This window comes from Bos mutus, chromosome 9, assembly GCF_027580195.1.
Source record: "Bos mutus isolate GX-2022 chromosome 9, NWIPB_WYAK_1.1, whole genome shotgun sequence".
Taxonomy (NCBI): domain Eukaryota; kingdom Metazoa; phylum Chordata; class Mammalia; order Artiodactyla; family Bovidae; genus Bos; species Bos mutus.
The window spans coordinates 45,300,674-45,324,517 of record NC_091625.1 but is presented as its reverse complement, the minus strand read 5'-3'; the positions used below and the strand labels follow the sequence as shown (position 1 = coordinate 45,324,517).

At 36.7% G+C, this 23,844-nt stretch overlaps 1 protein-coding gene across 7 annotated transcripts in view; it reads right to left on the bottom strand.

The window, feature by feature from the left end:
- The window catches only part of HACE1 (HECT domain and ankyrin repeat containing E3 ubiquitin protein ligase 1), a 118,515-nt gene that overhangs the window by 49,184 nt on the left and 45,487 nt on the right, over window positions 1-23,844 (bottom strand). For all 7 annotated transcript variants that reach the window (XM_070376543.1, XM_070376547.1, XM_070376544.1 and 4 more), the window contains 5 exons: window positions 22,102-22,198; window positions 20,519-20,620; window positions 19,773-19,879; window positions 10,569-10,719; window positions 2,793-3,127 (listed from right to left, as the gene is read on the bottom strand). In XM_070376543.1, coding sequence (XP_070232644.1) covers window positions 2,793-3,127; window positions 10,569-10,719; window positions 19,773-19,879; window positions 20,519-20,620; window positions 22,102-22,198 — 792 coding nt within the window. The remainder of the gene's footprint in view (window positions 1-2,792; window positions 3,128-10,568; window positions 10,720-19,772; window positions 19,880-20,518; window positions 20,621-22,101; window positions 22,199-23,844) is intronic.

The following is a 23,844-nucleotide window of genomic DNA, read 5'->3' as shown; positions in this document are numbered from 1 at the left end:
GTTTTCCTTTACCCTCTAAGTAATCTGGCTAGAAAAGCAAAGATTTTGTATTTTAGCAAAATAATTTCCTGTATTTCATGCTGTCTTTAAGTGATTAAGTGAAACTCGCTCAGTCATATCCAACTCTTTGTGACCCCATCGACTGTAGCCCACAGGCCCCTCTGTCCATGGAATTCTCCAGGCAAGAATACTGGAATGGGTGCCACTTCCTTCTCCAGGGGATCTTTCTAACCCAGAGTTTGAACCCGGGTCTCCTGCAGTACAGGTGGACTCCTTACCATCTGAGTCACCAGGGAAGTCCCATGCTATCTTAATCGGGTATTTGATTACTTAAGAAAAATGAGTCTTCTCAATAGGAAGAGTTAAGATTTGCTCACAACAACGTAAGTATATGCATTTGCCTTTGAAATCATCTGTCACTTTGGTTAGGTAGATAATTATTATTTCATAAAGATCTGTGATCCGATTTAGTCAAGTGTCTAAAATCTTTTTCATATTTTTAAACAAACTTCCCCAAATCAAATTCTAAACGAAGTCTTTTTGACCTAGAAGTAACTTTTGGATTTTTCAAAAGGCCCCTGGAACATCTCAAAAGATATGTTTTCTCTCCTTATAAAAAGAGACATTAAACTAATTAGGCTTATCTGATACATTAAACGTCAGATAAGAAATAATGCTAAACCTTCTTTATCAATATCCTTATTTGGATATGTATTATTAACATAAGTTTTCCAGAAATAACACGAAATTTCCTAAAACTCTGATATGTAATATTATTCATCATAATTCCAGCTATCATCTTAAAATGTTGTGTGTCACAGAAATAACCAAATTCCTCTGTCAACTGCATTACAATGAACTCTCATCATATCTTCAACCACTGGCATTTTTCAAGTCTTTTCCCAATTACAGCCAGTTATTATTTTACTCTGATGCTTTTGCAAAGGTGCTTCATCTTTAAGGAGATTCATGGAAAGGACTCTGACAAATACAAGTTTCTGATAATTTTCACATCCTACCACTGAACAGGGTAAGCATTTATAGAACTCTAAGGGAAAAACAGATTCATAACACTGTTAACCAAAGATCAATATCAAGAATTATATAGGACTTAATGAATTCATGAAGGATGATCACAATTTTTATGAATTTTTGTTTGAAACACTGCTACTTCTTCAATATTTTGCTTTTCAGACTTACAGAAACTTCTCCTTCTACACTAGCAATAACTCAACAATTTGGTAAAGCATACCTCTGTGAACAAACATGAAACAACTACTTTTTCTCCTAACCTGATCCCTCCAGAATTTGGAAACTCTCTGGGTATCCTTATTTTCACGGCAATATAGTAACTTGCGTAAGTTCAGTAAAAATCTGTTCTCCTTGTTAACACGACACAATTGAAAACACCGGTTATACTGCCAAAGCTTTGACTGGAATGTCTCCCTTTGACAGAAGAATGTATAGACTCTGATATGACCAGACAACTTTAGGGAACTAAGGGTGTTAATTTTATGAAGCCAATAAAACTGTGGAAAAATCAACCTGGTACCTTGCTTACAGGGTTCCTGGCAGAGTTACCAGGTAAGTAAGGAAGGTCACTTCCTGGCAGGCCCAGAAACTTCAAGATATTTTGGGGACCTCAAGAAGAGAGGAATTCACCTAAATCTATAGGCACTGCAGGCAAAATGTGATGGTGAGTCCTTGGCTTGGCTTCTTAGCCTCTAGAGGCTTTTAAACGTTCAATCTGAGATTCCTTATGAAAAGTTCTGGCAAAACAGACAAAAAGGAGCCTAAATGACCAATCACTATTCTTCCTCCACTATATAAATAACCAGGTCAAGTTTAACAAAACTCGATTTACTGTGCAAACATACTAGTCTTACTTTGATTATCTCTGATAGGAATGAGGGCAACAGTAAAGAGAAAAATTACATTTCAATGGAAAATTACAGTACACCCTTGTAGATATCAGATTCTAGTCCTCTTAACTGTCTTTGAGGTTTTTTCCCTACCTGTAAACTGGACTGGATACTGAATTTTCATTTCCTCCAACATCTAGCTAAAATTCTCCAAATTAATGTTTCCAATTTTTCTCCCACCCTTCTTACTTGGAATCACTGAGAACTAAAACTGCTCCTTTTCCAAATTCATATAAGACAGATTAGGACAACTTGATGTAAAATTCAGAGAAGTAACCACAACAGCTCATATATGGATAAACTTCGTGCCTATTGCTAGATGGGCCACTCAGGAAAATCACCAGATACATTCAAACTACAAACCAGGATAATCTATCAGATGGCCTCCACTTTGTCCACTTCAAAGATGACTATCTCCAATAAACACAATGCCAGATCCACAACTAGATAAAGAGCCACCCCTCATCTCCAAGCTCCTTTGTTTCAGAGATCTTGATTGATTTTGATAACTGACGGTTTGAGCCACTTGTGTTTTCTCATGCTTTAAATTCCCACTCTCAATGTTTCAAATTCAGCAATAAAGAGTGAGCTTTTGAAACCCCAGGCCTCTACCTTAAACTCCAATAAAAACAGAACCCCAAGCCCTCAAGCTTTTTTTCTACTGGCAACCTTGCTGTGTGGCCCCAGGTGTGTCATGCAATTTCCAGGTCCTGTAAGTAATAAACCTTTTTTTTTTTTTCAAAGTTTCCTGATAGTTATTGCTGAAGGGTGTCTTGCAATCATAATAAGAACCACAAGGGCTGCTCCAGCCACAACACTGGTTACTGACAGGCAGAGATCAGCACACAAAATAAGCAGAAACTTTCTTACCCTGGAGGCATCTGACAAGAACAGCACATGTAAAAAGCTTGAATGACAGCACTTAGCCGGTTAGCTGTCATAGAAATAACATCCTGACAGTCTGCACTGGCTTCCTGTTTCCCTCCAAGCGCATCTGGTTTAGATTCCCCTGTGCCAGTGGACAGATTTTCATAGCTCCCAGGTCCTGGAGGTTCAAATGGAGGAATGGAAGTACCATCTTGATCTTGGCCTTTTTGTTTCAGCAAAATAGAAGTGATATCCGTTGAGTCCTTTTTGTTTTTCATCAATTCTGTAGCTATTAAAACTAGCCATTCATCTAATGAGTGCCAAAGCAATTCAAGAGGCTAAGAAAAAAAGAAAAGTGTTTTTTTTTTTTTAAATCATCATTCTTAAACTGCAGGAAAAAAAAGAAACCCACCAAGACAAATATTATAAGAGAGAATATTTACTCTAGATACTTCTATTTTCCCAAGTTTATGTGACTGCAATGCCTAAAGATAAGTAACAAAAATATAAATGTCATATAATTACTTCATTTATGGCAAAAGCTGATATTGCATTTATTTATTCCTTGGAATAAAAAAAAAGAAAACTACACTCTAACAAAAAAATTTATAAGCAATCTTCCTTCTTTTAAAATTTTTCAATTATTTAGTTTCAAAACCATAATTACTTTTATGAGTACAATTCCCTAAAATCTTTACTGTATTAATGTGTCGACTGTTTTTAATTATGCTGCTTTTCAATTTAAAAAATAAGTATTCATAAAGAACTTAATAAACAACTTGGTTTACTGCCTTTTTCTTTACACGTAATCTCTGAGATTTTGAAAATTTATGACAAGAAATTTTAGATATCACAGCATTTACAAGTACACATACACACAGAGGCATACCCAATCACACACAACTCATCTCTAATAATAGTAATTATCAAATATTGGCTAGCAAATCCGGAATTCAAAGTAAAGATTAACAGCTTAATGAAAAAGAAAATGGGAATAAACAGTTTATTATTTCTACACTATGTAAAATATTCCATTTGAGAATAATGAAATGTTTTTTGTAAATTAACAGCAAATGAAAATTTATCTTTAAAATACCATGTGATCACAAATGCTACAACAGGACTAAGGACTGGAGAAGATGAAATACATACATTATCTCTAGTAAATAGTAGTTTTTAACAGAAGGAGAAATATAAATGCCCAACTATTATTAAAAGACATGCTACTAGGGATCTAATGTACAGCATGGTCACTATTAGTTATCAACACTGTATTGTACAATTAAAAGTTGCTATGAGAGTAAAGCTTTAATGTTCTCAGCACAACAAGAGCAACAAAGTAGTGACTATGTGAGGTGAAGGATGTGTTAACTAACCTTACTCGAGTAAAGATTTTGCAATACATACTTGTATCAAATCATCACACTATACCTTGAAGTTACTCAACATTTTATATAACAATTATAGCTCAATAAAACTCGGAGGAAAAAAAGACCTGCTAGAACACTTTAAGACCCAAATAAAAATGAACAGTGAAGGCACGGGAGGGCAGGGGAGATAGCAGTTGGTCTTCCATTCCCACATGATTCTCAATATTCCTAATGAGAGTGATAAACTGTCTTTCTACAAATGAATATAAAAATTAATCTTACTTTTTGATTCTTATATGATCACAGAATGCTACAAACTAGACATCTGCTTCTGAAAGACCCACCCTTAACTATTTCAAGTAAAAGATTCTTATTTTTTAAAGGCCAGTATTGTAAAGAGATTACACAGCCATATTTAGAACTTTCTAAAGTTCTGTTCTGCCAAGAAATTCTTTCTAGTTATTATCTAATAAATCCCACTACTATTACCTTCAGACTATCTTCAGATTTCCAGAACATTCTCTTTTTGAGACTATTCTACTTATTGAATCTGCAAACACTTAAATCACCCCTAAGTTTTCACTTAAATATTAAACCAAAAAGAAGGAAAAAACCCTTCCACCATCAACAAAAAAACAGTTCATTCATTCAACATATATTTAATTAATACAGCCTAGGTAAACAGGTTCACAAAGTGAGAAGCTAATTTCTGATAAACATTTTCTGAAGTTGAAATGAGCACGCTTCTCTCCCACAAACAAGGCTTTTCCAAGGTTAGGCACAGGAGTTGGGTGCCTAACTTCTTAAAGGATGGCTGAACTGCTTAAAAGAAGGACAAGAAGCACTAGCAGTCATCAACATTGACATGATACCTTCACTGAAAATGTCTTAATTTTAATCATGACCCAGGTTTGGGTCTATAGTTTCTCTTCATGAGAAAAACGTTAGCCCTGCTATAAAACATGAAAAAGAACTTTTTATGTCAGCAAAACTATTTTAGCTTTACATCAAAAAAATAAACGCCCTCTAAAGAAAGAACAGGTGGTGATGAAAAACTGCTTCAAACAAAAGGAATAAATGGCCTCTAAGTGAGAGCTGACAAAACTCAGAAAATCCCCACACTGGATGGAGATGAAGGCTAAGGCAGGAAGCAATACCTACTGCTCACGTGCGGATGAGAGCACTGAGCCTGAACTGCAACCATCCTATTCCCAAAAGCTGACAACCTGCAAAAATTAAAGGTGAAGTCTGAATAATTCCAGAAATAATATCCAAAAAAGCTGATCTGTGTAAAAATGACAGTGACAAGAACGATACTGAGAAAAGCTAGAAAGAATTTTCAATAAAGTAGCACAGCTAAGAATTAAAAGAGAATGAGGAAAAAAAGCAGAGAAGTAGTCAGTTATCTTAGGCCTTTCTTTATTTTCTCTTTTTCTCACTGTATATTTCCTCCTTCATATGTACACTAAAAAGAAATCTCAACCTTAAAGCATTTTTACCTAGGGAGTTGTCCCTTTGAAAACTTCTTCAGAAGATCTATTCCTCAATAACAAAAAGAATGCTGTGAAAATAACTTTAAAACTGGAGTAGCAGTCACAGACAAAAAAGATTAAAATAAATTTTAAAAATTAAAAATAAATAATTGCAAACCATATCTATTCATAAATAATACTGATAAAAAACACTAGATACATAGAACCATACATATCCAATGTTACAGAAAAATGAGTAATGGCTATAGAAAATATTAGGCTTCTTGGCACTATGAAAATAATACTTCATTTCTTATTACTGAGTTGATTTTCACCACAGAACTATATTCTACCTATAACATCAATAATTTGACAATCATACATGATTTTCAAAACATTTCAAATTAACAAGTCAAAGCTGTAACATAAAAATCCCAAACTTGTTGGACAATTTAACAATCTTCACTATCCATGTGCCAAATTAGATACAAGTTTGACAGGGAAGCATTATTAACTTAAATTCATCAACAGTATTTTGAAATTCTGTTAGTCTATTCTCACTTCATAATGTCAAATGCCATAATCCGAAAGATAAGATCTTAAAAGTTTCTCAATCTTTCTTGGCTTCCAAATTTCTCCAATTATAATTCTATGAAACCATTAATAGTCACAGTTTACTACTCACAAAAAAAGACCGTATCAGGATTCAAGAAGCCTAAACTGTCTTCCTCATGCTCACCCTGCTTCGATAACCAGAACTACCTTCTCCTTCAGATGTTTCAAAGTTTGCAAGGCTCTGGATAAAAATCTCTTAACACTGAAAGAATGGCTAAGTGTTAAGATTAACTTAAAGTACTTCTAAGATAAATCAGAAAACTAGTAACAGGATGTTAAACAATTTCACCTACTAAAAACACATGGCCTATAAACCCACTCATTCTTAATGGAAAACCCATTAGCTAATCCCAGCAATAAAGTGACATGTTAGAGTACCTAGTTAATGAAACAGAAACTAGGGAGCAACTGCTACCTTAGACAAAATGTGGTAAAAATTAAAATGGTATTTCCAATCTTACATTGTAGCAACTCAGCAGATGGTTCAGATTTTTATAACTTCAATCATCCCACAACGAACAGAAGACATTAAATACATGGATCACAATGTAGTTTCTATTTTTTATCTTTATAACTGGGAGGGAAGATCATTTTGCCATCCTCCAAAGAGTCCACACAATTAATTCATAAAATTAAATAGAAAGAAATTAATTCCTTAAGAGCAACACTTGCTAATGTTTAAAAAAAAAAAAATTGATTGAGTTTTGTACAAAAATGTTTTACCAAAGTGAAAGGTCAAAATTTAAGAGAAAATAAGTGGTCAGAAACAAAAGCAATTGTCAATGACACAGAAAAAAAATTCCTCAAGAAGAGAAATAAAGACACTAACAAATGAAATAAAATATAAGTAAAGAACTTTATATTAGGTTGATGAAAATGTAATTGTGATTTTGGACCATGAATTTTAAATCATTATCAGATCAGATCAGATCAGATCAGTCGCTCAGTCGTGTCCGACTCTTTGCGACCCCATGAATCGCAGCAAGCCAGGCCTCCCTGTCCATCACCAACTCCCGGAGTTTACTCAGACTCACGTCCATCGAGTCAGTGATGCCATCCAGCCATCTCATCCTCTGTCGTCCTCTTCTCCTCCTGCCCCCAATCCTTCCCAGCATCAGAGTCTTTTCCAATGAGTCAACTCTTTGCATGAGGTGGCCAAAGAACTGGAGTTTCAGCTTTAGCATCATTCCTTCCAAAGAAATCCCAGGGCTGATCTCCTTCAGAATGGACTGGTTGGATCTCCTTGCAGTCCAAGGGACTCTCAAGAGTCTTCTCCAACACCACAGTTCAAAAACATCAATTCTTCGGCGCTCAGCCTTCTTCACAGTCCAACTCTCACATCCATACATGACCACAGGAAAAACTATAGCCTTGACTAGACAAATCTTTGTTGGCAAAGTAATGTCTCTGCTTTTGAATACGCTATCTAGGTTGGTCATAACTTTCCTTCCAAGGAGTAAGCATCTTTTAATTTCATGGCTGCAGTCACCATCTGCAGTGATTTTGGAGCCCAGAAAAATAAAGTCTGACACTGTTTCCACCGTTTCCCCATCTATTTCCCATGAAGTGGTGGGACTGGATGCCATGATCTTCGTTTTCTGAATGTTGAGCTTCAAGCCAACTTTTTCACTCTCCACTTTCACTTTCATCAAGAGGCTTTTGAGTTCCTCTTCACTTTCTGCCATAAGGGTGGTGTCATCTGCATATCTGAGGTTATTGATATTTCTCCCGGCAATCTTGATTACAGCTTGTGTTTCTTCCAGTCCAGCGTTTCTCATGATGTACTCTGCATATAAGTTAAATAAACAGGGTGACAACATACAGCCTTGACGAACTCCTTTTCCTACTAGGCTCAAACACATCTTTATTAATCAAAATATGAATCACTACAATCAGCACATTTTTGCCAACGAGAAATAAGTTTTTTTATTCCTGTAGTGTAAAAACCCATGCTTCAGGTTTGGATGAACTCTTGAAAAATATTTTCTGTCTCCAGCTGGTTGTGGAAGTGTTTTCCCTACAAAAGTTGTTGAGATGCTTCAAGTGGCAGCCGGCTGGCGAGAGGTCAGGTGAACACAGCAGATGAGGTAAAACTTCATAGCCCAAAAGTGTTGGCTGTGCAACGTGTGGTCGGGCACTGTCATGGAGAGAACTGGAACCATTCTATTGACCAATACCGGTTGCAGGCATTGCAGCTTTTGGTGGATCTCGTCGATTTGCTGAGCATATTTCTCAGATGTAATGGTTTCACCAGTATTCATAAAGCTGTAGTGGATCAGACCAGCAGCAGACTACCAAACAGTGACCATGACTTTTTTTTGGTGCAAATTTCTCTTGGGAAGTACTTTGGAGCTTCTTCTCGGTCCAACCACTGAGCTGATCATTGTGGGTTGCCATATAAAATCCATTTTTCATCACATGTCATAATTAGATCAAGAAATGGTTCATTGCTATTGCATAGAATAAAAGAAGACAACACTTCAAAACGACGATTTTTTGGATTTTTGGTCAGCTCATAAGGCACCCACTTGTTGAGCTCTTTCATCTTTACAATTTGCTTCAAATGCCGAATGACTATAGAATGGCTGACATTGAGTCCTTTGGCAATTTTTTGTGTAGTTTTAAGTGGATCAGCTTTGATGACTGCTCTCAATTGGTCGTTGTCAACTTCTGATGACCAATCACTACACTCCTCATCTTCAAGACTCTCATCTCCTTTGCAAAACTTCTTGAACCACCACTGCACTGTACATTCATTAGCAGTTCCTGGGCTAAATGTATGGTTGATGTTACAAGTTGTCTCTGCTGCTTTGTAACCCATTTTGAACTCAAATTTTAAAATTGCTTGAATTTACTTTTTGTTTAACATAATTTCTATAGTCTAAAATAAACAGCAAGTAATGTCATAAGCAAAAAAACACAAAGCAAGAAATGTGCATTAAAATCATCTATAACATAACCACATTTATTTAAGAAACTATTCCAGTACCATATGGCAAAGTGTAACCATTTAAAACCACAATTACTTTTGCAACAAACTAATACATTATTATATACTTCATTGATATTAACAATGAAAACAGAGTCTGGATTTCATAAGAGAAATGCTAAAATAAACAATGATATCTTTTTCTACTATGTTTTATCTGTACTGACTGGCTGGGTAGAAAAATAATATTTAAATCAAGTACCAAATGCCTATAAAGAGGTTACTTACTAGCACATAATTATTTTCTGATATCATTAGCAAAAGGTGGCAAATTGAAATCATAACAAAACAAAGACAATAATAAATATAATCTATACTCAGTTTGTCTAAAGTGACTGTATCTATATTTGGTTTGATTGTTTACCCATCATTACAGATGAATAGAAGAACAAGTAGAAAAATCAATCGGGTAGATTCAGTAACTAACAGCATGAGTCATATTAGAAACACATTAAGAACAACTTCTTGTAATGTGAATGTCTGAGCAGTAAAACTCACTTAAAACAGCACTAACAAAACAGATCAATAATTCAGATTCAAATTTTACAAAGACAGGAAATTATCACTTCTAACCAGTATTAAAGAAAGTGGTACACTGAAAAGCTAAAATCTGACTTACAAGATGCACAACTTCCTTCTTCCAGGAGATGGCACAATGAGGGAAAAAAAGGAAGGGGAAAAAGACACAGACAGAGCTGACGCAATACAAAATACATTAAGAAAATATCTCAATGTTTCTTAACTTGAAGTTATCCCAGGAATTGCTAGTAAACCCAATAAATTAAAGTAAACTTACTTTAAAAAAACATACACACACACACACACAACACACAAGATAATAAAACCTAAATAAAAACTGGATGTTTTCTCTCTTTCTGAATGAGAAATATTTTTTTAAAAATTGTGATGGCTACATTTAAGACCTATAATCCGATTTTTTTCAGTTCAGTTCAGTTCAGTCGCTTAGTCATGTCATGTCCGACTCTTTGCGACCCCATGAATTGCAGCATGCCAGGTCTCCCTGTCCATCACCAACTCCCAGAGTTTTTTTAAGTAGATTTAATTAGATTTAAACATTAAATATCATTACTCTTAGAATAAAAGACCAGTGGAATTAAAATTTCACTTGTAGGAAAAACATAGAAAGCTCACCAACTGACTTGCTGCTGATTAGACAGAAGAAAGGAGAAAGGTCTTAGTTCAAAAAGTGTCAGTCACAGGTATAAACCAAAGTTACATCCTGTTCAAGAGGTTTCTGATTAATGAATGTTCGCTTTGTCAAATTCATCTCTTTTACATATATCTTCCTAACAACATCATATACTTTTCTGACCTTGAACACCTGGCTCCTTGGAGTTTTATTCCCATTGTAGCCCATATCAATTCCATTACTGGGAGAGGATGGACCAATTCGAAAGACATGACAAAATATCCTCACAATCCTTAAAAGGCTCTTCATTTGAGCATCGTAATTACTAGATATGCTGAAAATAAAAATTAAAATATGAACAGATTAGGTGGAATAAAACAAATTCATCTTAAAAATACTTATTTTAAAACATTTTTATTACGCTTACCATCTGTTTGATAATTTAATGAGTAAAATTTCTTTCCTATCATGATATGGGATGGAATGTTTTGTTTACCAGAAAGTTAGCAAATACACATTATTTGGATTGTATATAAATGAGTTATTAGCTTTTAAGCAACTAGACTATACCAATGATCAAAGTATAAAATATGAAGAAAATCACCACTTAATTTATAAATTAAGCTGATTCTTTAGAACTCTTGAGAACATTTCACTGAGAACCAATAACAGAAATGCTGATTATAATATTAGGCCAACCTACAAGTCAATGGTAGAGGCTGAACTTTGTTATTCTATCCATAACCCCATTTTCCCTAGCCCATCCCAGAATAGAAACCAAATGTTCACAAACAGAACATATACAAATTAAATAATCTTAAACTTACTATCTGTGTCAGGGTGGTTCTCTATATAATGGGTTGTCTAATGACTATACATAAAAGAAATATATCCTACTATGAAAAAGGCTGATAAAAGTAATTCTAATCAAAAAGCCCTCTAAAATCCCATAGTGCCTGGAAATTATTCATCATCATTATGGATAGCAATCATTACTCTTCCACTGAGAAAATGAGGAAGTTCGACTAAAAGTGTATGGAATCTAACAACTGATCTTAAAAAAAAAAAAGTTGTCATTGTTGTTCAGGGGGTGGTTTTATTTTGAAACCTTCAACATAAGTTATCTTGTATTATAATGGTACACAAAAGCAGAGTAAAAAGCTGCATAAACATTTGGGCAGAATGGTATGACTGCCTTTGTATAAATTTAATCATCAAAGCTTACCCTACCTTCCTCAGTTCATTAAAATCTTCCGTTATGATATTTTTGGGTATCCTCTAACACTGAAAACAATAATGATTAGTAATGAAGAAACCGCAAATCCCTATTCTAAGTATTATGATTTGATAAGTGAAAAATCAGAAGCTATTCTCTATTCTAATGACAACTGAACCAAAATTTCATGACATTTTAATTTCAACATTCATGCTGTTTCCTCATTCTAAAAATTATTAAAAATAATAAATAAAAATTAACTATCAGTTACAAGTGTTAGTAAAATATAACAGCTACTGCCGTCCATATTGTATTTGACTAGGATAGCTACAACACATTAGCAAAACTTTTTGTTTTAGTAACTGTGGATCTAATGTGCATAGAATCGTTAGTTTAACTTGCATGGATTTTTACATATTTGCCTTTACAAAGTTGCTTTTAATTCTACAACGTAAGACTCTTGAGACTGACAAAAGAAAAAAGGAATTTGGTTTAAACTAATATTTCTTTCTTCTATTGTGTTGCAGCTATTGCAACGTGAGCTCCAATGACTCTCAAATTTTTCTATGAGAAAGATCTGAATTTAATTTTCCTCAGTGAAATTACCATATATATAAATATTTGCTATAAGTACCTGATCTAGAGAACTTCATGAGTTAATTTCAAGGTAAGTATTTTCTTATACAATGGAGTATGAATATCATCAATTATTAACATAGTTTAATAATAGTCATTATACACTCAGTGAGGACCAGCAGTGGGACAACTAGGGTACTGGGCATGCCATCCAGCTACACTGAGTGGCTAAAGGCACATCCCTGCTAGTCAGGGCCTGACAAAACGTAGTCCACTGGAGAAGAGAATGGCAAACCACTTCCGTATTCTTGCCTTGAGAAACCCATCAACAATATGAAAAGGCAAAAAGATGTGACACTGAAAGATGAACTCCCCAGGTCAGTAGGTATCCAATATACCACTGGGGAAGAGCAGAGAAATAGCTACAGAAAGAATGAAGAGGCTGAGCTACAGCGCAAATGACGCCCAGCTGTGGTTCTATCTGGCAGTGAAAGTAAAGTCCAATGCCATAAAGAACAATACTGCAAAGGAACCTGGAACATTAGGTCCATGAATCAAGGTAAATTGGATGTGGTCAAACAGGAGAGAGCAGGAGCAAACACTGACATCTTAAGAATCAGTGAACTAAAATGGATGAGAATGGGCAGATTTTACTCAAATAACCATTATATCTACTACTGTGAGCAAGAATCCCTTATAAAAATGGAGTAGTCCTCATAGTCAACAAAAGAGTCTGAAATGCAGTACTTGGTTGCACTCTCAAAAATGACAGAATGATCTCGGTTCATTTCCAAGGCAAATCATTCAACCTCAGAGTAACCCAAGTCTATGCCCCAACCACTGAAGAAGCAGCTAAAGAAGATGAAGCTGAAATATTCTATGAAGACCTACAAGATTTTCTAGAACACCCAAAAAAAGATGTCCTTGGCATCATAGGGAACTGGAAAGCAAAAGTAGCAAATTAAGAGATACCTAGAATAACAGGCTGGAGAAGGCAATGGCACCCCACTCCAGTACTCTTGCCTGGAAAATCCCATGGGCGGAGGAGCCTGGTGGGCTGCAATCCATGGGGCTGCTAAGAGTCGGACAGGACTGAGCAACTTCACTTTCACTTTTCATTTTCATGCATTGGAGAAGGAAGTGGCATCTCACTCCAGTGTTCTTGCCTGGAGAATCCCAGGGACGGGGGAGACTGGTGGGCTGCCGTCTATGGGGTCGCACAGAGTCGGACACGACTGAAGTGACTTAGCAGAATAACAGGCAAGTTTCGCCTTGGAGTAAAACTCAGTAGTAGCCACAGAACTGGAAAAGGTCAGTTTTATTTTAATCCCAAAGAAAGGCAATGCAAAAGAATGTTCAAATTACCATACAATTCCACTCATTTCACATGCTAGGAAGGTAATGCTCAAAATCCTTCGAGCTGGGCTTCAGCGGTATGTGAACCAAGCATTCCCAGATGTACAAGCTGGATTTAAAAAAGGCAGAGGAACCAGAGATCAAATTGCCAACATCCACTAGATCATAGAAAACGCAAGGGAATTCCAAAAAAACTACTTCTACTTCTGCTTCACTGACTATGCTAAAGCCTTTGACTGTGTGGATCACAGGAATATTCTTAATGAGATGGGAATATGAGACCATATTACCTGCTTCCTGAGAAACCTGTATGAAGGACAAGAAGGAACTGTTAAAACCTGTTATGGAACAAAAGACTGATTCTAAATTGGGAAAGTACATCAAGGCTGTACATTGTCACCCTGTTTATTTAACTTACATGCAGAGTACATCATGAAAAATGTCAGGCTGGATGAATCACAAGTTGGAATCAAGATTTCTGGGAGAAATATCAACAACCTCAAATATGCAGATGATACCACTTTAATGGCAGAAAGTGAAGAGGAACTAAAGAGCCTCTTGATGAAGGTGAAAAAGAAGAATGAAAAAGCTGGCTTAAAACTCAATATTTAAAAGATGCAGATTATGGCATCTGGTCCCATCACTTCATGGCAAATAGACGGGGAAAATGTGGAAACTGTCAGATTTCATTCTCTTGGGCTCCAAAATCAATGCAGATGGTGATTGCAGCCACAAAATTAAAAAACGCTTGCTCCATGGAAGAATAACTATGACAAATCTAGACAGTGTATTAAAAGGCAGAGATATCACTTTGCCGACAAAGGTCCATATAGCCAAAGCTATGGTTTTTCCATAAGTAATGTACAGATGTGAGAGTTGGACCGTAAAGAAGGCTGGGCACCAAAGAATTGATGCTTTGAACTGTGGTGCTGAAGAAGACTCTTGAAAGTCCCTTGGAAAGCAAGGAGATCCAACCAGTCAATCTTAAAGGAAATAAAGCAAGAATATTCACTGGAAGGGCTGGTTCTGAAGCTGAATCTCCAATACAGTGGCCTCGTGATGGGAAGAGCTGACTTACTGGAAAAGACCTTGCTTGGGAAAGACTTGCTGGGAAGAGTGAGGGCAAGAGAAGTAGGTGACAGAGGATGAGATGTTTGGATGGCATCACTGACTCAATGGACATGAGTTTGAGCAAACTAAGGGAGATAGCAAAAGACAAGGAAGCCTGGCATGCCGTAATTCATGGGGTTACAAAGAGTCGGACACGACTTAGCGACTGAACAACAACAACAAGAAATACTCTAAGATTATTAGACTATATGAATATTACTTTACCCAGTTTAAACTTCTTCAAAGTTAAGTCATCGATCTAAACAATGTCATTTTTCACTTTCCAACCTGTGAAATATCCTTCATATTATACAGAAAGATCATAGAATCCAAACTTCATCACAAACTGCTCCAGCTCATCATAAAATAATTTCTTCACAAGCCACCAGGTCTCAATATAAGAGTTAAAAAGTTAACTTAACTTTTTAATATTTAACTTTTTAAAAAGTTAATTTAACTTTTATATTGTAAACTTCCTAATTCAAAGCCCTGTCAACTTACTTACTTTTGGTTAATATAAGAGTATACTTTCAGTCAATGTCTTATTTAGCAAATAGCTGTGATTTCTCTTTTACATTTCTCTTTTACAAAGATAGCACACTGATAACTATCTTCACCTTCAATCATAAATATATAGGAAGCAAGATAACTCATTTAGTGAAATACAACACTATGTGCAAAAGGGCCCTCATTAAATATTTATCTTTAGCAAATATTCCTAATATCGGTTAGACAAAAGGCTATCCATTTTTCCCAAATTATGCTAAAGAACATCTCAATCATTGCTAATAATACATATTTGAATTATTTTAATTAAAATTTCATTTTAAATGGCCAAAATTATATCACATTGTGAGTTAAGAAACATACAATGATTCACAAATAAATGAACAAAATAAAGACAATCTGCAAAAAGTACCATTAAACTAACTGGCAGAGAGGGATGATTTGTATTTGAGGTCTTCTTAAGAAACTAACCTGGTAGCTGTTGAGAAAGTAGAAAAAATAAGTATTGTCTTCTGCCCCTCTCCCAACTTTCCTGGTATGAAGCTCCTAAAACTCTTACAATTTCCAAACTGATAAGTACACTAGGAGCATCTTTCATTCTCACATTGGGTCTTTGACCCCAGTTCCTGAAACAGAGTTCCTAAATCCCTTGGAACTTCTTGAGTGAAACCAGTATCTTCTGCTGTAATTAGGCAACCATTACTGGGGTTTTGGATGGGGGCTGGTCACTAGAAACACCAAGTAATGATTAGAAGCTTGGAATTTTAGCTTCAATCTCCATTCTCCAGAGGAGGGTAGGGGCTGCAAATGGAATTAATGATTAACATATCAATGTGATGAAACTTCCATTTAAAAAAAACAAAAATATGGGGGGTTCAGCAAGCTTCCAAGCGTGCACACACATACACGTAATATAAGGGTGACGCACCCCAACTCTATGGCAACTCCTGTCTCTGGACCCTTTCAGACTTCATTCTATGTATCTATTCATCTAGTTGTTCATCTGTGTCCTTTATTATGGGCTTCCCAGGTGGTGCTAGTGATAAAGAACCTTCCTGCCAACACAGGAGACATGGATTTGATCTCTGGGTTGGGAAGATCCCCTGGAGATGGTCACAGCATCCTTTAATAAAATGAAAAAAGTGAAAGTTGCTCAGCCATGTCCGACTCTTTGCAACCCCATGGACTGTACTATCCATGGAATTTTCCAGGCCAGAATACTGGAGTGGGTAGCCATTCCCTTCTCCAGGGGATCTTCCCAACCCAGGTCTCCTGCATCGCAGGCGGATTCTTTATCAGCTGAGCCACAAGGGAACTAGTTAAAAAAAAGTAAGTGTTTCCCTGAATTATGTGAGCTGTTCTAGAAATCCAAGTGGCAGGTGATCATGAAAACCTCTGATGTGCGTAGTCAGGTAACGGAAGTTGTGGGTAGTCTGGGGATCTACTATTTGCAACTGATATCTGAGGTGGGGGGCAGTCTCCTAGGACTGAGTCCTTAACCTATGGGATCTGATGCTTTCTTCAGGTAGACAGTGTCAGAATTGAGTTAAACTGTAGGACACCAGCTAGTGTCCTAAGTGTCCTTCCAAAGAATTGCTTGGTGTCAGAAATAAAAATTCATACACTTGGTTTCTGAAATGTTGTGAAAAGTGGTAGTCTGTCAAACTAAAGGAGAAACACAGGAGGAGGACTAGTTTTGCCAAGACAGCACCAATACAACAAATTCTAACATAGTACGAATCAATTCTAACAGAGATGTTCACAGACCAAACTGGCCAAAATAATGGATTCCATACGACATCTGAAAGGTATCTTTGTAAGTGGTGAGGCAGTACAGTTTAGCAAAGCAGTTTTAGAACTTGTTCTGGCCATAGAACCCTTTTTCTTACCCTGTTTCCCCTGTTCCACTAATAACCCTATCATTTTTAAGAGCTAAATTGGAGCCCAGGATCTGCTCTTCATTAATTAGTAAGGATATAAGTCCTGGTTCTTCTAGCTAGCAAATCACTGAACTTCAATTTTCTTATATATAAAATGGAAATAATACCTACATCACAAAGCTACTGTGAGGTTTAAAGTAAATAATGTATTTGAATATTCCATAGCTTATTATAAGTTTCTTAGATATGTATTAAAGGTGAACATAGAATAAAAACAGAGAAACATAAAAATATAAAAGCTTCTGATTACTAGGAAGAGTGGAAAATAGGCCAAATACTTAAGCAGAAAAAACAAGTTTTCTAATGTAGGAAAACAGGATAAAGATATTATGAGGAATTTTAAAAAGAACTATCATTATCACCATCATCATCTCTACTATGTGCCAGACACGATGCTTGGTAGTATGCTCACAACATCTTAACATTTCATTCTCACAACAATTCATTAAGATATTTACTATCATTTTTCAACAAGGAAATTAAAAGTTGACTAGACTATAAATTAAACACAGGATGAGATTTTGTCTGTGTTAATCATGAGAAACGCTGGGCGGGAAGAAGCACAAGCTGGAATCGAGACTGCCGAAATATCAATAACCTCAAATATGCAGATGACGCCACCCTTATGGCAGAAAGTGAAGAACTAAAGAGCCTCTTGATGAAAGTGAAAGAGGAGAGTGAAAAAGTTGGCTTAAAGCTCAACATTCAGAAAACGAAGATCATGGCATCTGGTCCCATCACTTCATGGCAAATAGATGGGGAAACAGTGGAAACAGTGGCTGACTTTATTTCTCTGGGCTCCAAAATCACTGCAGATGGTGACTGCAGCCATGAAAATAAAAGACGCTTACTCCTTGGAAGGAAAGTTATGACCAATCTAGACAGCATATTAAAAAGCAGAGACATTACTCTGCCAACAAAGGTCATCTAGCCAAGGCTATGGTTTTTTCAGTAGTCATGTATGGATGTGAGAGCTGGACTATAAAGAAAGCTGAGTGCCAAAGAATTGATGCTTTTGAACTGTGGTGTTGGAGAAGACTCTTGAGAGTCCCCTGAACTGCAAGGAGATCCAACCAGTCCATCCTAAAGGAGATCAGTCCTGGGTGTTCATTGGAAGGACTGATGTTGAAGCTGAAGCTCCAGTACTTTGGCCACTTAATGTGAAGAGCTGACTCATTTGAAAAGACCCTGATGCTGGGAAAGATTGAAGGCAGGAGGAGAAGGGGATGACAGAGGATGAGATGGTTGGACGGCATCACCGACTCAAAGGACATGGGTTTGGGTGGACTCCGGGAGTTGGTGATGGACAGGGAAGCCTCGGGTGCTGTGGTTCATGGAGTTGCAAAGAGTCGGACACGACTGAGCGACTGAACTGAACTGAATCATCATTTTGTAGCAGATGGCCTAGTGGATAGCAGGCACTCAAAAATATGTATTGGCCAGATGGATGGATGATGAAGAGAATCTCCAAAAAGTTACCTGCTGGAGACACACAGTCAATGGTGATGTCTGAATTTAAACCTGAGTCCAGCTAACTCCAGAGCCCACACTCTAACTCAGCATGTCTTAGAAGGGCCTCATCATATAAATGGATTAACAGAAATGACTAATAAAAGGAGAGCATTACGTCGAGCTGGAATTAAATGAATCTTAAAGACAGCATCTAAAGTAGTATCAAAGGTAAAAGAGAATAATAAGAAAATTAGCAAATGGTATACTGAGTAGGACTGTATAAGAAATACTTAACAGATAATAAATAAATCCAAGAAAGCAATCTTGGACCATGAATGTAAGGAATGTTTTAAGCAAATAGTACAGAGTATGATTCTGGTCTGAATGAAAGGTACAAAGGAAGACAGGAACAAAGGGCTGACGTAATGGATTTGACAATGTAGCTGATTTACAGAAGCAGCATCAAGCTGGGAGGAACAAAACCCAGTTGCACACAGAGGTGAGAGAAGATCAGGATCTATTCTAAGACCATCAATGTATTAAAAGTTGAAGTAAAAAGAAAGCTACAAAGGAAGAAAGTATCCAAACTAGAAATGGGCCAAATCTGTAAGCTAAGAAATAACACATTAACTATTTTTAAATGGCTGTTTAGTCCTAACTGGGGTGGCTAACCATATACAAATAAGTGGAGGTGCAGAAAAATATTATAAAGGCATTAACTTCATGGACTTAGTTATGAGCCACTAAAACCACAGAATTGGAAAGAACAAAGAACTGAACTCAGGGGGACAGTTCAGGGAGAAAACTTTATAAAGAATCATGAGGGTTGATTCTTTATAAAGTTGATTTTTCATAAAGAACACTGCCCAGTTGAACAGTAGCCATACTCAGTTTTGTAAATTAAAGCTTCCTAAACTACATTCTTGACACTTTTTTATGAACACTACACATATGACTAGTCTAAGCAATCATTTTATAAAATTCTAGACATATAACCCCAAATCCACTTAAGTCAGTCTCTATTTTAGTCTCTTTAGACAGATTAAAGTCTCCTCAGTTAATTGCCCTAGTCCTTTAAAACAAAACAAACAATAACTCAGCAAAATTTTAGAACATCTTAACACTGACAAAAGGCATCAACAAAATAAACTATTCCCAGAAAAGCCTAAAAAGAGACAAAGCTGACAGATATTGCTGCCTATTGATTTGTGTGTATTTTTAAACACTTACCTAAGCAATTTATGACCATTTGTTGTGGCAACTTCAGCAAGGCTTGTTAGAATCTTTAAATACTGGCTTTCACTTTGCTGAGACAAATGCTCCAGAACTTGCCGTAACTAAATTTTTTACAAATAAAAAAATATAATTACATAATAATCCAGTAAACTTTGTCAAGAAATGAAGTACTTATTAGTTTGGTAAGTATCCCAAAGCTCAATTAGCTGAATCAAGTCCTTTACAATTATCTGGCCTTGTATAAAATCAAAAGCTTATACAGAGATAAGATGACATAAAATTTTTATTCAAACTCATCCAGTGAAAAAGTATAAATAGATAGAACAGAAGTCACCAAGTATTTTTATGGAAATTAATGCCAAACCTCTAAAATGTAAAAAAAACTTAAACTCTATAATTTTTCAAAGAGTAGAGTATTAAAAATACAGAGTTCAGTAAACGTGATTACTAATCATAACATGATATTCCTTCTTAGGTTCTTTTCCTCTACCTATGGGAAATATTCTACTTATCTTAAGAAGAGATCAAAGGTGCAGAGGACAGAAGATGCACAGGGCCAAATATTAGCACAAAGTTTATTAATTATTATGCAATTCATACTCGCCCTATAAGCAGATAAGCCAATTCAAATTATTTAAATATTTACATAATAAAATTACTAAACACATTTGTAAAATGCCATATGCACCACATATGAACAAAGCTTGTTCGTTTACATGCTATTAGCACAATTATATTACCATGTTTTCTCGGAGATCTTCATTCTGTGTCATTTGAATAATTGTCTGGAAAAGCCTAGGGTGATACTGAATTAATACTTCACAGGTCTCTCCATATCCACCCTAAAAACAAGAGTTAAGATTATCTAAGTTTAAATACAAAATTCCTAAAGGAAAACCTGTTTCTTCTACATATAAGTTTGGTACCAAATATGTGAGTCTTCCACACCAAGCAACTGTCCAGTTCTCTGTGGACACTGACTGGGTGTCCCACCGTTTAATTCAGTTATGATGCTAACTGCCTTGGAGTTAGGGCATACTACACAGTAGGGAGTCAGTCCTGCAAGAGTGCCCCCAATTCAAAAGCCAATCACAAGTCCACATCACCCATTCTTTTGACTGACTATAAGTAAGGTGCTCCCAAGACCTACTCCTCAGGTTTAATAATTTGCAAGAACTGTTCATAGAACTCAGGGAAACACTTTACTTACATGTTTACTATAAAGGCTACAACTCAGGAACAGGCAAATAGAAGAGATGCATAGGGCAAAGTATGAAGGAAGGGGCACAGAGCTTCTGTGCTCTCTCTGGGTGACCCACCCTCTCAGCACTTTGATGTGTTCACCAACCTAGAAGCTCTCAGACAACCACACTGTTTAAGGTTTTTATGAAAGTTCCATTACACAGACATGAATGATTAAATTATCAGTCACTAGTAACTAAACCCCGGAGAAGGCAATGGCAACCCACTCCAGTACTCTTGCCTGGAAAATCCCATGGACGGGGGAGCCTGGTGGGCTGCAATCCATGGGGTTGCTAAGAGTCGGACACGACTGAGCGACTTCACTTTCACTTTTCACTTTCATGCATTGGAGAGGGAAATGGCAACCTACTCCAGTACTCTTGCCTGGAGAATCCCAGGGACAGCGGAGCCTGGTGGGCTGCCGTCTATGGGGTCGCACAGAGTCGGAGACAACTGAAGCGACTTAGCAGCAGCAGCAGCAGTAACTAAACTCAGTCTCTAGCTCAACTCCCTCCCCAGGAATGGGAGACGAGGCTGCCTCTAACAACATGGATGGCTCATCTGTCAACCAGTCCCTTTCCTGAAGCTACCAAGGGTCTTTCAGTCACCTCATTAATACACAAAAAGACATTCTTATTACTCTGGAGATTCCAAGGGTCTTAGAACCTCTTGTGTTAGTAACTGGGATATAGGCAAATATATATTTCTTATACTATCACAGTTTCTTTTAAAGATCATATTCTCAACAGAATAAGAATCTTTGTACCCATCCTCTCACTTGAGGGGAAAAAAAAAAAAACAATCTTACCTGTCTCAGTTTCTATTACAAAGTAAAGTGAAGTGAAAGTCGCTCAGTTGTGGCCGACTCTTTCTGACCCCATGGACTATACAATCCATGGAATTCTCCAGGCCAAAATACTGGAGTGGGTAGCCATTTTCTTCTCCAGGGGAACTCCCCAACCCAGGGGTCGAATTCAGGTCTCCCGCATTGCAGGCAGATTCTTTACCAGCCGAGCCACCAGGGAAGTCTAAGAATACTGGAATGGGTAGCCTACAGTAGGAATATACACTAACAACATACCTGTACACATAAATCCAGAGGGGTTACTCCGTTTTTATCTGACAGATACTTGGCACCTCGTAATAGAAGAATCTGTGCTGTGTCTCTCTGACCATGACTGTATAGAAACAGAACCAAGTTAACATATGATCTTTTTAATAAGACATAAAAATGTCTTTCACAATAAATTATGGACAGTTAGTATCAATCAACAGAGGATGGCAATTTTGACACACTGAGACAAAGATCTGAACTACAACCTCAACAGTTAGAAAAACTTACCAATGTTAAGTCATACTTTAATAATGTAGATAAGAAACTGACCTAGTGAATCTTAGAATTGAACTTGGGACATATTACTACAATAATGCATAACATTTTGAGATAAGTTGCTGCTACTTGGGCTTACGCTGTTTTTTTCTTTCAATCACTTTCTTCTCAATTCTAGCCTGACCTGCTTTCCACCACAAAGGTCCAAGTCTCCAGATTTCTTAGTCCAAAAGAATCTCAATACAAAAAACAAGTGTACATTTTATGACACTTCAATACTTGGTGAAAAAAAAAACAAAAGGAGGAGAAAAGACAAAAATCAAAATAAATAAATGGGGGGAGATTAATTAGCCAAAAATACTACCTAATTTCCAACCTTCATTTTATCAGTCCACTCAGTCTGGTTTCTGCTGACAGCTATTCAATCTGATCTACAATGAAAAATTCTTATCCACATGCCCTATTCACTCTATTTGCTCTTTCAAGTAGGTGTAGCAACCACTCTAAGCCAGAAAGAAGTTGTTTGGGGAGTTACAACCACTAGACTCTAGATTTCATTATTTTTTAATAAGATTTTTTAAACTTTTTTTTTATGTAATGTTTTTGGCTGGGCTAGGTCTTAGTTGCTGCTTGGGCTTCTCTCTAGTTGTGGTGCATGGGCTTCTCATTGCAGTGGCTTCCCCTGTTGTGGAGCACAGGCCCTAGAGCACTCAGGCTTCAACAGTTTGCTGCACATGGGCTTAATAATTGCAGCCCCCTGGCTTTAGAGCACAGGCTCAGTAGCTGTGGCACACGGACTTAGTTGCTCCAAGGCATGCGGGATCTTCCTGGACCAGGGATCGAACCCATGTCTCCTGCACTGGCAGGCAGATTCTTTACCACTGACCCACCAGGGAAACCCCTGCAAGTGGAAGTGTTAGTCACTCAGTTGTGTCTGACTCTTTGTGACGCCATGGATCATAGCCTACCAGGCTCCTCTGTCCATGGAATTCTCCAGGCAAACATAGCGGAGTGGGTAGCTATTCCCTTCTCCAGGGGATCTTCCCAATCCAGGGATTAAACCCATGCTTCCTGCACTGGCAGGTAGATTCTTTAACACTGAGCCACCAGCAAAGCCTCTAGGTTTCTTTATTTAAAGCTACTTTTACAAAATGCCCAAGGAAGTCATACAGTTTCAAAGAGTATCTGATCAAAGAATTTTATTTTGTGGAAGAGAAAACTACTACTCAAGCACAAGTGAAACTCGAACTCATATCTCTGGTTTTCTATACCGATACTCTTCCCACAGTACCGTTATCTAAAAAGGTATGTTATTTCACAGAGATAAAGACTATACAGATTATTAGAAACTTAAATAGATAAAAACAACCTACTCATTCTTTTCCACAAAATGACACTGCATAAAGTGTAACTGAAATTAATTTCAAAAATAGCATCCTAGTATTAACCTGGTGGCAGATATTAGGTTTATCACTCTCTTGAAACTTTATAATA